The 19,026-nt window shown below is 44.2% G+C and overlaps 1 protein-coding gene across 1 annotated transcript in view; it reads right to left on the reverse strand.

Moving 5' to 3' along the window:
- UTP20 (UTP20 small subunit processome component) overlaps positions 1–15,185 on the reverse strand; it is a 65,074-nt gene extending 49,889 nt beyond the window's left edge. The window contains exons 1-14 of the mRNA XM_055807468.1: positions 15,037–15,185; positions 14,265–14,345; positions 13,397–13,463; positions 13,068–13,200; positions 12,391–12,579; positions 10,828–10,909; positions 9,596–9,733; positions 9,045–9,200; positions 7,240–7,386; positions 6,590–6,724; positions 5,074–5,151; positions 4,220–4,398; positions 2,082–2,237; positions 1,473–1,561 (exon numbers count right to left, since the gene is read on the reverse strand). Of these exons, the coding sequence (XP_055663443.1) occupies positions 1,473–1,561; positions 2,082–2,237; positions 4,220–4,398; positions 5,074–5,151; positions 6,590–6,724; positions 7,240–7,386; positions 9,045–9,200; positions 9,596–9,733; positions 10,828–10,909; positions 12,391–12,579; positions 13,068–13,200; positions 13,397–13,463; positions 14,265–14,345; positions 15,037–15,081 (1,675 nt within the window). The 5' untranslated portion in view covers positions 15,082–15,185. The remainder of the gene's footprint in view (positions 1–1,472; positions 1,562–2,081; positions 2,238–4,219; positions 4,399–5,073; positions 5,152–6,589; positions 6,725–7,239; positions 7,387–9,044; positions 9,201–9,595; positions 9,734–10,827; positions 10,910–12,390; positions 12,580–13,067; positions 13,201–13,396; positions 13,464–14,264; positions 14,346–15,036) is intronic.
- Positions 15,186–19,026: the final 3,841 nt, after the last annotated feature.

The following is a 19,026-nucleotide window of genomic DNA, read 5'->3' on the forward strand; positions in this document are numbered from 1 at the left end:
AAGGGGCTCCTCAAAGTAAGAAGAAACAAGAAGCAATAGCAGGATGAAGCTTTCTGCATCTATAATGTAAGGGCTCGTATTCCCAAACTGTAATCTGCACATCATTTGGCAGTAGTATGCCTCTGCTGGACAAAGACAGTGGCTCCCACCTCACTACAAACGCACCTATATGATCAACAGGGTAAGCACTTCCATACAGGCAGTTAGCCCTGAACAGCTGCCAGGGGTAAGCCGCTGTTGCTCTGTCCCAGTTCACAAGCCAGCTTCCCTGCACTCCACAGCAACTGTGGAAAAACACCCCGTTCTGGGACTTGCACTTTGCCTCAGAGGCCAGGCAGGTCAAATAGGGAGCACAGGGCTGGGGTGTGCCTTGCACAGGCAGTGAGAAGAGCTGGAGTCCTAGTAGAAGGTGAAAGACTTGCAGAGATCATGGAGCTGGAAAGAATGCCAGAGGATGAAGAAAGTGTCCTGGAACTTCAGTTTGGGAGAAGGGTGAGGAAAATCAAGCAAAGATGCGTAGGATGGGAAGACAGGAGGCAGAAGTGTAGGATTGAGGTTGCATTTGTTTTCTTTTATGGGCAAAGGAAGAAACAGCAATGTGCCTCATGCGTGTGCACACACACACACAAAGCTGGTGTAGAGCTGCTCCTAATACCACCAAAGATGAGACCCAAGAAAAGAAAGTTTGGGTATTCCTTTTCTAGGGTAAGTACACTGCGACTAACACAATCACAACAAGCATGCAAACCCTGCAAACAGGATAGAAGAAAAGGCTAAATCAAAAAGGACCATGCTTGACAAAGACTAGACGAAAAGGCAACAGAGCCAATTGGCAGACACATTTAGGAATGTTAATAAAGAGATTTATAAAGGGAAAAGGCCAGACTCTAGACAAGCTCTTTCAAACCAAGGAACAACGAACACTGAACCTGGGGCATTCCAACACTTGCTCATACTTTGACACAAGGCCAAACACTTGCAATCCCATGAGTAGCACCTGCCCTGCTCAATGCAAGCTCGGTTAAAACACTTTTTTTCTGGCCAGAGAGGGAAGACAACTAGTGATCACCTATGCCTGGAGGGATTTTAGAATTGGTGCCGTCACTTCAGTCAGAGGTGGTGATGTCCCAAACTTTGCACTATAGGTTTGTGGTAGTCTAATTGGAGCATCAACCTGGATCTGGTTTACATTGATTTCCATCTTCTTTTTTGCCCACTTTCTTTTCTCCTTCCCAATTATCTCTGTCCTCCACTTTGCAGAACATCTGCTGCCCCATTATTATTACCAACAGCAAATGCAGAATTGTTTGCTGGAGGGTGTTTCCTCCCAGGCTTTGCTTTTCTAGTTTTACTTGAGCTGGTCAATAAATTTGGAAACAATCCTACTGCTATTCATTTTCATGCTTTGTGTTTATACTTTTTTTTTAGTATATCAACAAAAAGCAAATAAACAGGATATAACCTTAACTGACCTCTGCAGAGGCTTCCTTTGTCAATGGCTGTGAAGAGAGAGTCTATAAAACTTGTCACATGGGGCAGAACGTTTTCTTTGTCCATTGGTCTGTCCAAAATAAACGGGAAGACTTTTACCTTTGTTACACTGACACCTACACACATACAAAAGCTTTCTTTCACATCTATGTGGTATTAAATTACAGAGAGCTCACCCAAAGTTTGAAACCAGCAGCAAACCATTTTTGCTGTTTCCAATTCACAATTTAAGTTGTAGCATTCAATGCACCTTCTTTCCAACTATTCCTTCCATGCAAGAACACCATAATTACTGAAAAACCCACTGCCCAGAAAGCACAGCACTTAAAACACAGAAACTGGAATGTATCAAGAACGTGTCTACGTACTAGAGTACTAAATTTAGGCAATCAAGAAAATGATATTGTATTCCTGACTTTACCATTGACTTACAGTATTGCCACACAGCATTTTTCCACCTTCTAACCCCAGCTTCCCCTAAACAGGTTTAGTAATTGTTGTCCTTACTTTACTAAAATGATTTCTGACAGACAGTGAACTAGACAGTATTACAGAAATACATGACAACAGTATCTTAAAATATCACTTACCTCATATGTGGCAGTACAACCAAGGCAACCCAAGGCTGTGAAAGGTCAGTGATGTCTTCCTTCTCTTGTAAATGGATTAAAGACAGTACATGATCCAACACCGGTACTTCTGCCTTTCCTCCTTGTCTTTTACATGTTTGTTGCCTTGTATTAGAGCTACAAATAAACCGAAACTTTTTAGTAACCCACCACTGCATATCAGAGATTGTTCCTTTTCCTCCCAAGATATTCAAAATTATATTTTGCTACTTCTAGCAAAAAGGACTTGGACAACCCAAGGGTTTTTTTTTCTTTTTAATGTCATCCACACAAAGCACCATCTAGTCATGCTGAGAAGCATAAAACATGGCCCACAAGAAATGTCAGGTCTGTATTTCAAGTTTAACTAATATTTCTAGAAGGAAAGACACTCGTTCTCAGCTGGGCAGCCTCATAACTAGGACATACAGCCTCTATGAGCACCTGCAAGTTGTCTCTGTAATTACTGTTAATAAATCATGAGCACGCTGACACAGATAAGACTAATGGATGACAAAAAACAACCAGTAAGGTAAAAGTTTGAGGACTTAAAAGGAACCGCAAGCTGAGCCCAAATCAACAAGCCTATCTGCAGGACTGGACCATACTGCAACATATGAACAGGAGTACTTCACACCCCATGGACAGCAATCTTTCCATTCCACCCAGTGCTTGCAACACCACAGTCAGAAGGCTGCATAAGCTCCACCCTTCAGGAAATAGAGAAGCTAACAAAAAGACATCCTCAAGAATCATTAGAGGTTTAAGAAACAAAATTTATGAGATAAACCTAAAGGAATTAGGATTGTTGGTCCAGAGAAAGAAGGTTTCAGATGTTTCTGATGATCAAAGCCTGTTATTTGTAAAAGGCAGATGGATAGAATAAGAAATACTCTGCTGTTTACATTCCCTGCAGGTAAGATAAGCAGCAGTGGATTCAAATTGCAGAAAAGGAAGTTTAGTTCACACACTGAGGACTGAGGGAAACCCTTGCCCCCAACAAAAACACTGAATACCTGTGTAACCATAAAGACAGCAAAGTACTGGCACAGAGTGTCAGGGACAGCTGGGGAATCTCCAGAATTTAGTAACAATTTGGTCAGACATCTTTCAGAACTGATTTGGGACTTAACTCCATCCTAGGTAGAAGGTGGGATATGCAACTCTTGAGATGTCTCCCAGCCCTAATTTCTACCACTGACATTGCAGGAACACAAAAAAGTCCCAAGATCAGTTATGTATTCCATACCACTGAAAATCCAGAGAGATCAATAAAGAAAGAAAACAAGGGGGAAACCCCCAAATTTAATTATTTTGACTCAGCCTTCTTTCTCTAGACACTAATACCTCTACTCTATTAAATACGAATAGGAAAAAAACCCAGAGTGGATTACTTTTAGGAAAAATAAAACCTTATATAAAAGGCAATACAAGTCATCACTCTGCAGGTGAAAGTTTTGAATTATCTGAGCTAGAATGATTAGAACAATCATTAGAAGTAGACTAGTAACGGTCATTCTGTGCTTGACAGTGGTTACCTCAAATCTTTCCAAAGAGGCTCCAGGGGTGAAAACCATCATTTCATTGCAAAAAAGCTAGCTTTGCAACTAGAGGCAGTCAAGCTGTGCCAGCACACTGCTGTATCTGTACTAATTACATGCCCCTTGGTATCCACCTGTGCTCCATGGTAAGACTACAGTACTGCTGCCAAGAAAGCTCCTGGGCAAGATGCGTGCATACAGGAAAGAAAGATGGGGCACTGGCAGGTTAGTAATGATGACAACCTGGACTGCAGCTACACTACTAATCACTACAAGGATTAACTGTCCAACGATGCAGCATGCATGTTGGTGTAACAAATCTCCATCACACACCTACCACAACACTCACTAGTCTTTCTACGTCAGGGATAGCCTTTCCAGAGCAGTACCTCTTCTCAAATAATCTCAGAAAGAAAAACGGGATCCTACCGTATTCACTTGGTTTGCAAATCTGCCAGTAACGTTGCCATTTACACAACTCCAGCAAATACTGGGGGGCAACTTTTATGTATCTTCACTGCCCTCAAGCCTGCAGCCATGCGGACATATCTAGTGTTTGCTAAACTTGAGAAGTCTCACCTGACTGATGATTCAGTGAAAACGAGAGGGTACTTTTCAAATGCCATTGAACCAACAGTAGGAGGCTCTGCTTTCACCAGAATGAGTTTAGCCAGAATTGCCATTGCCTCATCCTTTGCAAGGGTATCTGTGCCAGAGAAGCAACGCTCAATGTACTCTAGAAAGCATGGAAGAAAATGCTGAAGGGACAAAGGGGAAAAAAAAAAAAAAAAAAAAAAGTCAAGGATTGGCAAGCCTCTTTAATCATGATCAAATCCACAAAAAACACAAGACACTAGCCACAGAGGAATCCAAACACAAATGAGCCAGCAAAGCACCAAACTTATCAGTCCTGGTGCCCCAAGATACCAGCACACAGACATCCTCTTACCCCAGCAGGGATGGAGATTTGATGCAGAAACTCAGTTTGCCCTAAGTTTAGTCTCATCAGGACATTCCAGATCCCCCAACTTCACTTTCACCTCCTACTCATTTTAACTAATTTGATTCCTCCCAGATCACCAGTTCCAGGCCTGACCTGTCAGACATCCCTTATTCTTCATTTCCACTTACCTTCTCCAGAACTCCTTCTCTTCATCCCATCCACAAGCCCACCCCTTTAGCTCCCAACAAACAAGCTTCTTTTTGTGAGCGCTGATACCTGTCACCTTCTCTAACCCTGAGCACCGTTACCAAAATTCAACACAGTGGCATAAGTAACCTCTTTCATTCTTACCAGATCACACCAGAAGTATAAATACACAGCATGTCAATACACAAAAATGCTTCAGCATACAAAGCAGGTAAATGTACTATGGATTTCCCAGTTGTTCCCTTTGGCAAGAAAAACAAAATGCACAAAAGCTTCCACCTACCCTCTCAAATTGCTTCATTGTGAACATTGCTTCGGAGAAGTCCAAAAGAAAGTGCCATTCAAATCTACTTGCAAACACCTGTAAGATGTAAATGAAAGGTCGACAGGAACACAATAACAAGATACATTTCATAGTCAGCTCTCCACTACCCACGGGACATTTTTCTGGTTTATGGATCAACCATGCTTTGAACCTGAGACATCCAGCCTGATTCTCCATTCATGGCTAGCAGGCTTGTTAGTTCAGGCACACACAGCAATAGTTTCCAGTGACAGTTCAGGTAGAGAAGACCACAGTCCTTTTTAACAGACCCTGCTGACACGACTCTTAACAAATCCTCCAGGATCCAAGCTGGCTCTGTGCAAAGCCAGCTTAGGTATCTCTTTAGTGTGATGTGGAAAATGTAAGCTGAAAGTTCTAGGACCGCAGCATAGACACACCAACTGTGAGGAAAAAAATTAGGCCCAAAAGACCTTTCAACTCCCCATTTTTTCTGCATAGCAGGATGTAGAAAGTTTACCACCTCATGGGCAGAGCCAACCTCTGTGCTTCTGAAGGACCCAAGAAAGGAATGGTCCTTTGAGATACCCAGAATCAGTGCTCCTCAATGCTGAGATGTGCCACATAGAAATACGCACCCAGACCTTTCTTTCCCAGACCCTTCAGAAGACAAGAACAGCTTTAAGCCTCCTCCAGTTTAACAGAAGCCCATACAAACATCCTCAGATGTTTGAAGGACCGTGTTTCCTGAGTGAAACTGGACTCGTGCCACAGGCAGACCCAATATTACTTCAACATAAGCCAACACTGAAGACCAGATGAAATTTCATCTTTTTTAAACAATTGCAACAGCCTTGTTTTCCCATTATAAATCACGACACCTTCCCTTGCAAGTATTTTTTATACACACAGTACAACTATACAGTATATATATAACAACAGTCCACACTGTAAATTGCAAAATTATAATGTACTGTAACAGAAAATTAAAGACTCAGACTGCATAGTAGCATCTCCTATTAATCTTTGCAACACTGCGTGCAGCTAATCCTGTCAAAGCTTCAGAAGCAGTGGTAGTACTGAAACGTGTCTGTCCTTCTACTTTCTACATCAGACTGTGCTTGCCTGAACCTTGTTCACAAGGCTAAGCCATGCTCACTAAAATGTGCTTTTTTCACTAAGTCCAATTCACTGACCTGCTTTATAATCTACGGCAGAACATGTCCCTTGTCTGTTATCCCTCCTTTCTCTACAGAGACTGCAAGTATTTGAATCAGAGCCTGGTTTTCACTGCAAAGGTGTCTGCCAGTTGCATTGCTACACTGACAGTCTGTGTAAGACTGTCAAGGAGCCCCAAGACCTCAGCAGGCATTTAAGGCATTGGTCAGTTTCTCCCTTATCTGTGCAAGAAGGCTAAAGGGAACCTTGTAGTATATTTCCTAGCCTCAAGTGGAATGCCCTGAAATCAGCCTGCTCTAGGGAACTTGAACTCTGGGATTTCAGCTGTCCTTGTTACCTTCTCAACAGCTTCCCTGGTCAAAGAATCAGGCAACAAAACATTCTCGGCCAGCAGGAATGCAGAAATGGTGTTCAGCAGGGTCTTGCAGCAAGATGATGAGAGATGTGGTGTTTGTAACATTTTTATTAAAATCTGAAAAGAAAGAGAGAAAACTGACATTAGTCTATGAAGATAGTGATTGTCTGGTCTGAATGACCTGGACAGTCCCTGGAGCAGGAGGGCATGGTGTTCTAAGCTTCAGCCCACAGACATTAATCCTGACAGCCCTGTCAAAGTTTGAAGGCACTAAACCTATATTTGAACCCAACAGGGTCAGTCAAACGTATGTGAATCTGGTAGAATTGCTCTAACATTGACATGGGTGTCTCCATCTCCTCCACAATGGCAGGAACTGGCCTCTAGAAGCAGCAGCCTGCTTTCTCCCTTGCTCATTTAAAGGAGAACTACACCAGCATTACAGTACAGAAGTAAATTCTAATGGATCAGCAAGGTAGTCCTCCTCAAAACAGACATTTCTGTTCACTCAACTCAAATCCTGAGCCTAATGGCACATCAGAAATGTGTACGAGTGCTTCAGCTGACCACAAATCTTCCATATTTAATTGATACTTCTCTGGCACATCAGTCAAAGTGATGGTCTGACCTACCCGACAGACGTCTTCAGGCAGTGAAATTTTGGATCCATTTGCATGTTCCACTAGGATCAGATAAGCCTGCAGAATCCTTTCCACCTGCTCTGAAGCCAGACAGCAGTTGGCCTTAGTTATTTTCCTCTGCAAGTCTAACAGTGACTGCTGTTTAAACAAAAAAGGAAAGCAAACTGTTTCAGAGAAATGATCAGATGCTGTTTCACTTACTGCTATTTGAAAGGCATTCTAACGAATCAACACCTCGTGTTTCCAACGGACTATTGTTGACTCTCTCGTTCATGTTCAACAAACCAAACGTTGCAGAGACACTATGTGATTCCCATTATGTAAACACATACATCCCAGATTCCTTGGACAGAGACACAAATACCTCCTAAGATGAGTGTCTCCTGAAAGGCCAACTCATGACATACAAAATAGGAAAGAGGAAGAAAGAGAAATACTTGGGCCCAGACCCACAATGTTATGGAAGTGCCCAGCTTTCACTGGAATTATCAGAACTTAGGTACTTTTACACTTCAGGCATCATTATGCTTATGGGAATGCTGAGAGATCACTTGTATCATCTACATTATACAGACCATGGAGCTGCTCTGGATCACTCCCATTAGTGTCCCTTTCTGTCCAGGGGATATAAGCACCCATCCTTGATCCTAAAAATTGAACCCAATTTAGAGAGCTACCATAGACTACATGAATATTTCCCTCTGAGCAAGAAATCCCCATGCAGCCCCTGGTTCCCAGGGTGAAAAAAACCAAGACTCACTAAAAGTAAAGGGAATTATGCCACCAGTTTGCAAGATTTCATCACAACTGCAGATGCTGAGTGTCTCAGATCCCAGAGATACAAAACATCCAGTGGCAAACAATTCTGTAGCTAGTGACAGGCAGTAACTGCTATCATACTGGGTGAGGCAGGAGGAACAGGATGGAATTTTCTGGGAAACTATGGACAGTCACAGGGAAGAACTCCAAGAAGGAATAAATAGGACTATTAATGCATGCTGCAAGGACTACCCTGAAGTTCACATGTACCGTTTCCTCCAGTTTCCCATTTCACCCCTCTGAGGAGCACAACTAACACAGATGGCGTTGTCAGCTCCAAAAGGCTTCAATGCCCCTTCACAAATCCCAATAGCTAGTTAGAAAACATCTAAATGTTGGTCAGTTAAGTAAAAAACATTTGCTAGGCCCTTGCTCATTATTCTACATCACTCTGACCCAACAGAGCACAGCCCATGGCACTCAGCTATGCGCCTTCAAACCTCAGAGCCTAACCTCCAAGCAGCAACATAGGAACACCCAAACCGAAAACACTTTGTGATTTTCAGTACTTGGGCTCTGAGGCTTAAACTTGGCTCTTCAGGTTAAGCCCAGGTCTTTGCTGTAGAGAGCGCTGCAGGGAAAAAGCTTCCCTTTACCGTCACAAAGTAGTTCTGGAATGACCAATATACCTAGTTCAGCAATACAATACAAGCCCTAGCCTTCCCACCCCTGCAATGGGTCCATGATGTCTGCACAGGCAGATCCTACAAACCCTCCTTGCCCAGTCATGGGACTGAAGCTCCAAGTCTCGCACACAGCAATTTGTTTCTTACTCACAGCACATTCACCAGAGTCACTGAACTTACAACAGCAGTTTGGGATTTGTCCCTTGCACATGACACTGAGCAGAAAAAAAAAAAAGCAGAAAAACCCCCCAGTTCTGATCCAGTAAAACACAAATCCTTTTCTTGGTAAGAGCACAGGGTTTTTTCAGTCTCTCATGAGTAAAAATAAATAAATAATCAAAATCAATGTACCTCCAAGCACTTGAAGACAATGCCAAAATGCTCCTTATGGATATGCACTACAGCTGATCTGATCATCTGCTCAAAGGCTTCTCCTACAGTTATCCATGGTAGTTCCACTTCTTCTTCAGTAACAGGCCCCAGCTTTAACAGAATTAACTTCATAGCCTGCAAGGAAAAGGGCACATCATGTCCTTATACTTTGAAAATACATCTAGCAATTCTAAAGTTAGTGCAATATACTGCTAACATATCCCAGTGATATTCTTTCTAGAATGACTGCAGGGAAGAAACCAACACTATCACTTAAAATCTGAAATACCAGCAAGCAGTACTATTTTAATATACAGGAATACTAATTATATAGGAATTACTAAAAACAACCTTCCTATCTCAAAGAATATTCTTACAAGGAGGCTTTCAGATCCTATTAAGTAACTAACAGCATACTTATCACTAAGTAACCACTGAAGTGAACAAGAAAACACTCAGTGGCTTCACTGAGCACTGCCTACGGCTCCATTACAGCAACATGTAAACCAGCAATCTTTTCTTGTCATTACCGTCTCTGCACAAGAATGGAACATGTTTCGAACACCCTTGCACATCTCAAAAAGTAGCTGTCCTACACCTTCCACCTTCTCGGGGTGCTCCCCCAAGTCACTGAGCATTAAATTGAAGACAGCATTTTTGTCAGAAACCTACAAAACATAAGGAGAAAAAAAAAGTTATCTTCTATTCAGAGCTGCCATATGGATAGAGGCAATTAACTAACTCCACAGCACCACATTACTCTCCTAGTCCTGCCTTCTCATAACAGTTCAAACTCCTTATTTCTGCAACCACACAAGGAAACTGAAAGGAGAAAAATGGTCAGCTATTCAGTCACAAGAGCCCTCCAGGCCCCAAGATGTACACGGGTCTACTGAGATCAGTGCAGGTGAAATGTGTTTTTGATTATTCTTAGGATTTTAAACATATGCATAAATACACCATTAAACTGGTCCCAGCTGAAACACAAAGATCACTGCACTGGTGTGGAAAGCGACGTGTATCAGCTGAACACAGAATCCAGTCATCCAAAACCATAACCACACTTGGGAATACTGCAAGGACGTCTGGCCCAAGATTTTAAAGCCCTCCATTTCTGAGCATTTGACTGGAAGTTCAGCAATTTCTGAAAACAATCAAACAAATGTGCTTTATTATGGTCTCTTAACTTAGGACAAAGATGAGGATACTCAAATTTGCTAGCCAGTCCCAGAAATACTGGCTTTTGTATATTCTGACTAAATAAAAGCCAACAACTACCACTCCCTTTCTTTACTCCATTGAAGGCTGCTGTCTGATCTTGATTGATCTGCCTGGGAAAATTATATACTGTGATTTTCAGAAGTGCAAAAAGGTTGTCACATGAATTTCAGCTCTACAAAGGCCTTAAAGCATTAGTGAAAAAGCAGTGAGTAAATCTGCATTTACAAATTAACCCCTCCCTTTTTCAAGATTATGTTATCACTTTAGTCATTTTAGATAAACAAACCACAGATGTTTGGTTTAACTGCTCTTAAAACACAGAGTGCCAAGGCCTCTATTTGCCACTGCTGATATGAAGCGCATGACATTCTAAACAAAACACTCAATAAAAATGACAATTCGGAACATGACGAATGTCAGTTCAGGCCTTGTTAATCCTTCTCTGGAGGAAACCTAGTATTACACATTGAATCCAAGAGCAACCACAAAATGGAGACAGTGATATTAGAAGAGATACCAGGAGATAGTTTAAACACCTCACCTTTCTCAATAGAAAGACAAAACTTTCTGCAGCGAAGTTTCTGATGTGAAGTTTGTGGTGAGCCAGCAGGGTGCTGTACAGGCTACAAAGACACAAAATAATCCACTGTCTTAATGGCAATGCAAGAATTACCACCAATTGGTTTTAAAACCTATGTTTGCAGTTTACGTTGCCACTTTTTACAAACACTAAGAATCTGTCCTCCTAGAGAGGGAAAATACCTCCCTCAACTAAATTCTGTCCCACTCTCCCTGGATAAAGAACAGTTTTGCAAAGAAGGTCATATGACAATGCCAGGCAAATTAAACTGAATTGAGAAATATGTCTAAAATCCCTGGATCCACACAGATTCAACTGCAGCATCAAGATTTTCAACATACATACTCAGCAGCTGGTGACACTAGACTCTGATAAGCCAGATTTGTATTTCAGTTGAGCTAACAAACTCTCCTGTGCTCTTAAAAGTTTCTAAAGATACAATGTATAGGGGTGATAAATATTTGCAGTTTGCTGGTAAGTATCAGTAACAGTTGCAAGTGGCTCACCACATGTTAAGTGCAGAGCGAGTGATGTCTCAGATTCACAGCCAAGCAGACGCTTTTTCAACATGCTTGACAGCTTTTGCTGGGTTAGGGAGGAAACCTGTAACCTCTCTTTTGCTTCACCTGTTCGAAATTGAAATGAGGAGGAAGCAACATGGACCACTAGCTATGACAAAATGAAAAGCCCTGCTACCACAGTAATGTAAGATTGAACAAGCAGTCATAACTGTGTCAGGCCACAGGAGCATCCAGCCCAGTATTCAATCTACAGCAGCAGCCAGAAGTGGATGTTTGAGAAAGCACATACAAAATCAGTCTTCTGTCACCTGCAGCTCAGGCACTCCCCAAGCCATAAGTGGCTCCTATGCATTTGGAAACTCCCTCCAACTTGGCCAGTTTCCCTTCAAACCTATGCCAAACTTCCACACTCACAGCATCCTGCTGCAAGAAGTTTCAAAGCATACAAAACTGCGCATACTCCATCTGCTCTCTCACTAAACAGACAGGAAAAAGGGAAAAAAATAAAGGGGAAAATGATGGGAAAGGAACAATTAAAGACTCCAAGGAATCCATTCAATGTCATAAGCCTGGATGTCTGCAACATGAGAATGACAGAAACTATACAGCTATGACTGAGGTACTTGACAGACACTTAAGAGATCTATGTTGAACTTAGACTTGGTCACAGGCTTCCAAGACGACTCTGACAATCCAGTGTCTTTCTGAGCTTTGCTTAGCCAGCTGAGGAGGATGCCTCCTCTCCTATCCCCCCGGCAGAAAGGGGACCAAAGGCCCAAATCTGCAAGCCCAACCCACATGCCTCCTCCAACACAGAAGCCCATGAAAATCAGCAGGCTCTCAAAGGAGCTGTGTATGATAAAAAGGCTCCGAGTCTCTCAGAAAGCTGCAAAAGCATGCTAACAAGTATATTTAAGCATTAAGCCATGTATTTGTGTGGCATTTACATTTCTATAGCATGTAATAACTGCTGATCAAGACAGACATTAAGTACAGTTTTTACCTGTATATATTGTGTATGTCCTTCACCATCAATCTCCACAAATATTTGTAGAGATAGGAAAGAGAGGTAAAAGCCCATTCCAGCAGCTCTGTGTCCTGTGTATCCAGTAACTTGATAATGGCCAAGAAAAAGTCATGAAAGTGAGGATAGAAATCAGTCTGAAGATCTCGAGCCAGCTGCACCACTAGGCTGCGTTTCAGAAAATACACCAGTATTAGTGCATTTCAAAAACAAACCAATAAAAATGTAGTCAAACATTGCATAACCCAGCACAGTCTCTTTGGAAAGAAAGAGCATCACCTTTACTTCTCACTTTTATTTAAATATCATCTATTAAGCAGCTGTGGATGGCAAGAATCTTAAGATTAAAAAAAAAATAAATAACGCAGACCACAGTAAACAAGATGAAATAAATGACTAACATCCAACAAAGCACATCAATATTCTGTCTGACACTCAGTAAGCACTTGGGCTAATTTGCTTGCCTTGTCATAGGTGCTTTGGGTTTTTGTTAAGACTTAGAACATAAAGCTCTATCAGGGAAACATGACCACTTTGGGCATCTCGTTGCTATATTTTCCTCAGCTGCGATAAAGAAAAAGAACACTCACAGTGGACTCATGCTTACTTCTAATACCGTCAAGGTTTCTGACTACATTTTGTCACCTTATACTTACTCTAACAGGGGTTGGTAGGCAAGACTGCCTTCGACTTGCAAATGTGTCTTCAGGCTCTGCACTATGTCACTCTGGTAATAAACCAGCTGGTTGAAGGACTGGCATTTGTTGGCCACTTCATTGTAGAACTGCACTGTTCAAAGCACAAAAGAGAAACCCTGAATGCTAGTCCAGTTCCTGGTAAACATGTAGAATGTTAAAGAACAGCAGCTCTCCAGAGCCCAGTCTAAAACCCAGTCAACAGAAAATCTTGCATTGGGCTCTGGATGCAGAAGAAACATATTTTAACAGTTTAAGGAAAGCAGGAAACATGAATAAATATGACATACCAAAATGCTGAGTGAGGTTCAGTTCCCTCCATTTCCGTAGTCCTTCAAAAAAGTACGTTTCAACTTCCTGTCAAAATAAAGATACAATAATAGCTGCCAACTCTAATGAACATAGCCTGCAAAGATGAGCAGTTCAAATGATGAAAACTATCAATTGCCTTAAGTATTTTAAGAATATTTCACAGAATCTTGATGACTTAATTCCAAAAGGTGCTATGGAATCTCCCCCAAAATAAGATTTTTTTTTCTATATTCAAAACACATTTGAAAATATTTTCTGGTGACAGACCTTGTTTACATAATTGCTTTTTGTATCTCTGTTGACTGGCCTTGATAATCTAAGATGCTGAGCCATACCCCACCCAGCACAAATGCATTGGGATTTCTTTGGCATCCTCACAGCTACTGAGTGGGAAGTTCAGAAGAACAATCCAGCAGGTCAGGATGTAACAACCTGCAAAGCACTATAATGACAATGATGATCTCTAGGACACATATAAATGAACGCTCTTTACGATCTATAAAAACTCATGCTTTAGACACATGCTGAGGGTACTGCAACTACTCAGCACCTGCAGGTCTGAACCTCGGACCGCTGACTGCCACAGCTGCATCTCCCACAATGAGAAACACCCACCAGCCACATGAAAGCCATCAGGGTGGCACGGCCAAAGAGTCTCTATGGCAATACTGTGAAGCAGGTGAAGAAGTAAAGGGAAACAAAGCATGAAATGAAGCTCTAGGAAAGGCAATTCTTGCAGGAGCTTCTTTCCAGTTCTCTCCTAAATAAATTTCTTAAGTGAATCTTTCATGGAGCGTATTTACTTGTGATGTGCTTTCAGAAAATTACCGCAATTGCTGTTCTTACCTCAGCATAGCTTCCAGTTCTGTCAATCCGATGAATAATATCGATGTTAACATTGCTTAAGCGCTCCGAAAAGGTAAGAAACTGTAAAATGAAAGGACACAGACGTTTCTGGCTCAGTTCCGAGAATGGCCCTCCTAAGTCCCTCTCAACAGCACGCACACCGCAAACAGAAATGCCATGGCTAAAGGCGGGCTGCTAGATAGCACCCATCGACCTGTAAACAGCCCTACCAGAATTTTAAGGAAAAAAAAAAAAAAAAAGGCTTCAAACGCCCAGGAGCAGACCTGCCCCTCTCCCCAGGGCCCGCAGCTCACGTCTCTGCAACACGGTTAAAAAACGGCAGCGAAACGGGCCCGGCCTGCCCAGCGCTCGCCTTCCTTGAGACAACGCTTAGGTTAATGTCCCCACCGGGTACAATTTTTCATAAAGTTCTGTCAGTTTTCTACATGAGGGCTGCCGCAGCTCGGCTCGCGGAGGTGCCACCGAGTGCCGGGGGAAGGGGGAGAGGCCGCACGGCGGGGCGGGTGCCTCGGCCGCCACCCCCCGCGGCGCCGACGGGACCCGAGCGGCCCCGCCACAGCGCCCGCCTCACGGCTCCCCCCGGCCCTCACGGCGCCCCCCCCGCCCCGGCCCCCACGGCGCCCCCCCCCGCCCCGGCCCCCACGGCGACCCCCCGCCCCGCCTCGGGAGCCGGCCGCTACCACTAACGACCTACAGACCCTTTCCCCGGCCACCAACCGCGGAGACCCGGCGCGGCCGGGCGGGTGCTCACCCGGTGCGTGTTTCCCGGCTTGTGGGCTGAGGACTTGCTCTTCATGGCGGCGCGGGCCCCGCTGGCGACGCGGCCCCGCACCGATGGCCACACGTGCGGCCCTACGCGCCGGGCGCCGCCATGCCGGCCGCGGGCTGCCGGGAGGAGGAGGCGGGCCCGCCGGCGGAAGGGGTGGGCGGTGCCTGTCCGGGCCGGGACGCGACGGCAGGACCCGGGGGAGGGGGCAGCTGTGCCTGCTCCAGCCTGCCTGGGCGATGAGCTGTTTCGTGAGGGCTCTGGGCAGAGCAGCCCGGCTCGGCCCTCCGCTCCGTGCTCTGGTGCAGCGCGGGGGGCACCGGCGCTGCCCGAGAAGAAACCGGTACCGGCGAGAAAAGGTTATGCTGGGGAGCGCAGCGCCCAGCGCAGCGCTGGCGGCTCGGCCCGAGGCTGCCCAGCTGGCACAGCCGTGATTTCAGTAAAGACTTTTGTCCGGACCTCAAAAAACCTCACCCCCAAAACCTCACCCCGGACAAAGCGTGTGCAGCTGAACCCTCGCACAGGAGCAAATGGCTGCGGGCTGACGGTCGGTCGGAGCTGCGCCCGCAGCAGCGCCGCGCCTGCCGCACCTTCCGCCTGCGGCTGCGGCTGCGAGGTGCGCCGGGGGCTGGGGGAAGCGCTGGTTCGGGCAGGGGCGGTGCGAGCGGCCCGGCAGCTGGCGGGCTGGCCAGCTTGTCCCTCCCTAGCCTGCTTGTGGCAGGCAGCTCAAGGCCGCTCTCAGAAGCTAGGCTGGCAGGTTATTTCGACAGCAAGACACGAGCTTGGCTTTGAGCACGTCTGAAGTTCACCATTAGGAGTGTGTAGGGACCCAAACTTTGAACAGACCCAACAGGTTAAACGCTGCCGGGTGCATCCAGAAAAGCTGCCCATGGGCGGGCAATAAACCATTAACACGATAGCCATCTGGACAGGGCAGTGTGCTCGCTCTGGCACCTGTGAAGTCAGAGAACTGCAGAGATAGCTGTTAGCTTTAAAGCTTGCTCTTCTGCTGCTGGAATAGAAAAGACTTCTGGCATTTGCATTAAGTGAGAAGAGAATGCCTAGTTTAGACACTTGTAGGCTTAAGTGTTTTCGAGCCCAAACATCTCCCTGAGGATGTGTGGCTAAAAGCATGTGGAGAGATCTAGGTCCACAAAGGAGCTTAGCTACCAATGTGGAACTTTTTAAGAGCACAAATACCCCTCCAGGCGTGGTTAGTAAATTCACCTATTGTGTATCCTACAAATGAACTTGTGAAAAACAGTCCGCAAGATCTTTTTTTCATTATGAATAGCATGTTGTATAGTTACTGAACTTATGGGATGCACGCGCTCCAAAATCACGCAAGGGAATGAGTAAAACCTAACATTCGTGGAAAGCAACAGGGAGAAGAACTCAGGTGTGCTCTGCCTGTTGCAGAAGAGGAGTCACCAACAAAAATAAAAGATGTTACAGGATTTTTTTAAAAAGTTATAAATGCTTATTTATGCTTGTAAACTGGCAGCTTCTCAGAAGATTGAGACAGGCTAGACCTGCAGATGCTGATGTTCATGACAACTTCTGCCTACATGACCTAGCGATGGACTGCATTTCAGCTAGCACTGCATACAGCACTTGGAGATACATCTGAGTGAGCCTCAGGGTAGTAACTCAGGTATTGATACCAGTATGGCCATGACAGTAGGTCTGGCGCTTCAGCTGGGAAGGTTCAGTGACCCAGAACGTCCCTTCCCCACTTCTATGTGATTCAGCTATGTTAACAATTCACTTTCTACATATACTCCTCTCTGACTGCAATGCCTGAAGCCTCAGGCCTTATTCTTTTACTTTTCCAGGAAGAGATGTGCGCTCCCATTTCTGGGCAGGCCCCAGCTCCAACAACCTATGATTAACTGGTGGGCGCAGCTGTCAGCAGGTCTCCTTCAGAAATCCATGATAACGGCAAGCAGATGGCCTTCTGAAGAGTGATGGCTTATTGGTTGTAATACCTGTAGAGGCATGGAGAGGAAACTATTGTGAAACAGCACATGCGCATCTATCAAAGTAATCATCTATACAGATCTAACTTCAAACAGTCGCTGTGGGCTACAAACACCAGTCCCTGACAGTAATCCATCAGCACTTCTGGGGTGGGTCTAAGATTCCTATGTCTTCTCGGTTCCTGGGCTTTTTAGTCCTGCTGTCCAAAATCTATTTGCTGGACGTCGCAAGAGCCAGAGCCACTCTGTGTAGAAGCAAAGCAGGCTTATTGTCTGGAAATGTATCTTACCTTGAGTCAGTGTTACACTTTCAAGGTTTTTTTTTTTTAATTTTTATTACTTTGGGTTTTTTTGTTTCGGTTTTGGTTTCTTAAATGAGCACTGTCCATTTAGCCTAATAATAGTAATTTGGGTAAAATACCTCAATTTTTAACCCAGGATGGTCTCACAGGGCAGAATTCATCTCATATAACCTGCAACATTTACAATACACGTCTGCCTCTGAGCAGTCATTTTACGCTGCTTTTATATTCAGTGCAGATCTAGGTACATTCTTGTACTTGAAACATCTGTGTTAGAATAAAATGAATAATGCCTTTGAATTGTTAGTCTCAGAGAGTCTGGATGACCTAGATGGTATGTGCGTATCTGCAACTGACACTGTGAATGCCCCCCATGACATGGCTCGATAACTACGTAAATACACAGTATTCAAATTATTGTAGAGTTGCCCTACTACCCTCATATTTTTACATGTATTAATCACAAGCACAACACACACTCATGAAGCCTGTATGACACTGACTTTCTAACCTAGAGGACATACTATCTGGTACAAGCCAATGAGCAGCCCGAACAGCTTATTTTTAACGTCAGGATACTGTAGATTGCATAGGTGTGCAGGTGTAAGATCAAATTTTCATTTTTCTACTATATTCATATGGGCATGGTGGAGATGTGCCAGGAAAGGAGTTTACATAGGGTATTTAATTGTGAGAAGATCTTGCTTTTCAAAATGAAAAATAGGCAAATATTAACAGAAACACTCATGAATTGAGCCAAACAACTTCCAAGCTTGGATGCCCAAAGGTAGGTTCCTCAGTCAATTTTATAGATGCTAAATAAGTAACTGCAGTCTTGAAGTGGTGCCTGCCTTGGTTGTGAACCCAGAAATGCTTCTCTTTGCCTGTCTCTACTCACCCCACAGAACAACTTGGGGTGCATATGGCTGGGTGCATATGGCTGGAACCCTGCTGCATCCATCACAGGAGCTCTCTGAAATCCTCATTGACAGGGAAGCCGGTGTGAGTGCGCAGTCAGGTTATACAAGTGCATGATGCTGGAGCAAACATTTTTTTTTTTTTTTTAATTTGTATGGAAAGCAAGAAGAGCCCTTTTAAACACGATGACATATTTTCACTTCCAGTTTCCTCCTTAGCTTCTAGCTGACATTTTGCCATGCCTTGTGGGAGGAAACCACAAGAGGATTATGTAGGATGTTTTCAAGAGCACTTGCTTTTTCAAAATCAAAGCAGACAAGATACTGGAATCCTGTTCTGCAAATGGGTGGAACTGTTTGGCCACATTTTTTCTAATATGCCTGAAGCACAGAGATTCTGCAAATAATGCAACTCCAGGTCAACGCTAGCTGAGTCCTGGGGAGAATTTCACCTACCTTTAGGCCTGCAGATCAGAGAGGGTTTTGGACAAGGAGTTTTAGTATAGATCCCAGATTTCTGCAGCTATTTGGGGGGGGTGGGGGGTGGGTGAGCATTCATGCCTAAAATATCCTGAACTTAGGGACTTCCCTCACAGAAAGGTGCACCAACAACCTGATTCAGCCCCTTAAGACATCTAGGCCAGTGGCTCCTCTATTTCGAGTCATGGTCCTGCTGCAGAGGTGGAAGAGGTGGGCTGTACTAGCTCCCTCTCTAGAAGTAAACTGAGTAGTGCCAGAGCACAGGGATCATCCACACCAATTAATCATCAACACAAT

Source organism: Falco peregrinus, chromosome 6 (genome assembly GCF_023634155.1).
Source record: "Falco peregrinus isolate bFalPer1 chromosome 6, bFalPer1.pri, whole genome shotgun sequence".
NCBI lineage: Eukaryota > Metazoa > Chordata > Aves > Falconiformes > Falconidae > Falco > Falco peregrinus.